The sequence below is a fragment of the Penaeus vannamei genome, chromosome 35 (genome assembly GCF_042767895.1).
Source record: "Penaeus vannamei isolate JL-2024 chromosome 35, ASM4276789v1, whole genome shotgun sequence".
Lineage (NCBI taxonomy): Eukaryota > Metazoa > Arthropoda > Malacostraca > Decapoda > Penaeidae > Penaeus > Penaeus vannamei.
This window is the reverse complement of record NC_091583.1, coordinates 26,687,111-26,689,610: the sequence shown is the minus strand read 5'-3', so window position 1 is coordinate 26,689,610 and position 2,500 is coordinate 26,687,111. Positions and strand designations below refer to the sequence as shown.

General features: G+C 43.8%; 1 protein-coding gene across 3 annotated transcripts in view; it reads right to left on the bottom strand.

Annotated features, from left to right (window-relative positions):
* Positions 1-2,500, bottom strand: part of fng (Fringe glycosyltransferase) — an 89,835-nt gene that overhangs the window by 2,346 nt on the left and 84,989 nt on the right. For all 3 annotated transcript variants that reach the window (XM_070114035.1, XM_070114034.1, XM_070114033.1), the window contains one exon: positions 554-639. In XM_070114035.1, coding sequence (XP_069970136.1) covers positions 554-639 — 86 coding nt within the window. The remainder of the gene's footprint in view (positions 1-553; positions 640-2,500) is intronic.

Here is a 2,500-nt window from a genome sequence, read left to right as displayed (position 1 = left end):
TTTCTCCTACCTTCCTTTCTCTACCCTCTCTTCATTCCCTCCTTCCCCACATTTTCCCTACCTTCCCACCTCCCCTCCTTCCTCCCCCGACTTTTATTCCTCTCCCACTTCTTTTCCCTTCCCTTTTCCTCCTCTCTTCTCCTTCCCTCCTCTCCCATCTCCCTCCTACTTTCCCAAATCCCCTTCCTCCCCCCACAACATCTCTTCCCTTTCCCTTCTATCCCCATCCCCCCTCCTTCTCCCCCTTCTAGTCCCTTCCCTACTCTCCCCCCTCTCTCCCCACCTCCCCTCCCTCCCCTTCTCCTCCCCTTCCCACCTCCCTCTCCCCCTCCTCCCTTCCCCCTCCCCTCCCTCTTCCAACCCCTCTTCCCCCTCCCTTCCCCTCCTCCTTCCCTCCCACCACCCGCCCCACCACCCCTTCCCCTTCCCACCCCTTCCCTCCTCCCTCCCTTCCATTCCTCCTTCTCCACTTCCCCCCTCCCACCTCCCCCCCTCCCCTACCCCCCCCTTCGCTTTATTCACCTCTTTAATTAACCTTATAAGGGCTTCTCACCTGGTCGGGTCCTGGTAGGCGTCGAGGCCGTCGATGGGCAGGGCGTTCATCTTCCCCCGCGGGTGTTTCGAGTAGCTGAAGCTGATCTGTGGGGGGGAGAGGAGGGACGTGGGTGAGTTGGGGGTATATTGGTGGGGGTGGTGGGGGGTGGGGGTAGGGGTGAGGGTGATGGTTGCTGAGGGGTGGTGAGGTGGGGAGTGAATCGTGGGTGGTGGGGGGAGAGTGGGGGGGTGAATTGGATGGTGGGGTGAGGGGGTGGATGGTGGTTGGTGAGGGGTGGCAGGGGGTGGGGGTGGGGATGGGGGGTGATTCGTGGGTGGTGGGGGGGCGTGTGAGTTGGGGGTAAATTGGTGGTGGTGGGGGAGAGAAGAACGCGGGTGAGTTGGGGTGAACTGCTGGAAGTGGTGGGTGTTGATTTGTGATGGTGAATTGTTGGGGGTGAAATGTGGCGGGGTTTAAATGTGTTATGAATTGTGGTGAATCATATCTATCTATCTGCTATCTGCTCTCTCTCTCTCTCTCTCTCTCTCTCTCTCTCTCTCTCTCTCTCTCTCCCCTCCCCTAAATCAAGCGAAGAACAAGAAAAAAAACAGCAACAAGAAGATAAAATAGAACAAATAAAAATAACATTACCAAAAATCCATAAAATCTTTTTAAAATATTTAAAAAAAAAGTAAAAACACTAACCAAAAGGAACATTAATAAAAATCCATAAAAATCTCAAAAATCTATAAAAAAGAGTAAAAAAACACTCAAGAACATAAATAAAAGCCATAAAAATCTAAAAAAAATCTAAAAAAGAAGTAAAAAAACACTAACCAAAAGGAACATTAATAAAAATCCATAAAAATCTAAAAAAAAATCATAAAAAAAAGAAGTAAAAAAACACTAACCAAAAGGAACATTAATAAAAATCCATAAAAATCTCAAACAATCTAAAAAAAAGAAGTAAAAAAACACTAACCAAAAGGAACATAAATAAAAAATCCATAAAAATCTCAAAAAAATCTTTAAAAAAAAAGTAAAAACACTAACCAAAAGGAACATTAATAAAAATCCATAAAAATCTCAAAAAAATCTTTAAAAAAAAAGTAAAAACACTAACCAAAGGGAGAACATTCTGCACGCACGCCTTCAGCCAAATGAAAGAACCATTTTGAACTTTTAACAGATGAACCGTTTGCTACGTGAGGCGTCGGGAATTCAGACGAAACTTTTATTTTATTTTCGTCTTTTTCTTTAAGGAGATTTTTGAAAATGAATTTATGATTTTTTTTCGTTTGTGTTTGTTCGTGATTTTATTTTTTTCGTCTTTTTGGTTACTTTTTTACATATTTACAGGGAATATTACACTTTCTTAGAGAGAAGATAGATAGAGAGAGAGAGACAGAGGAGAGAGAGAGAGAGAGAGAGAGAGAGAGAGAGAGAGAGAGAGAGAGAGAGAGAGAGAGAGAGAGAGAGAGAGAGAGAGAGAGAGAGACAAAGATAGAGAGAGACGGAGACAAACAGACAGAGACAGACTGATACGAAAAGAGCGAGACAACAAGAAAGGAATCCCGAATGAGGAAGACATAGCCAAGATAGAGCGAAAACGAACGAAAAAGAGAGAGAGAAAAAGGTGAGAAGGAGAAGCGTAGAATAACAAAGAAAGATTAGCGATAAGACAAAAGTGAAAATGAGAGGCCAACATGCACGAAGGTTATGCATCAGTGAAGTCGACAAATAGATAAGAAATTGGAGAAACAACATTTTTCTAAAAGAGAGAGAGAGAGAGAGAGAGAGAGAGAGAGAGAGAGAGAGAGAGAGAGAGAGAGAGAGAGAGAGAGAGAGAGAGAGAGAGAGAGAGAGACGCGCAAACAGATGAAGAAGAAGAAGAAGAAAAAAAAAAAAGACACGAAAATATAAATGATATTCTTATGCACGACACATTAATCTTACTTAGAACTC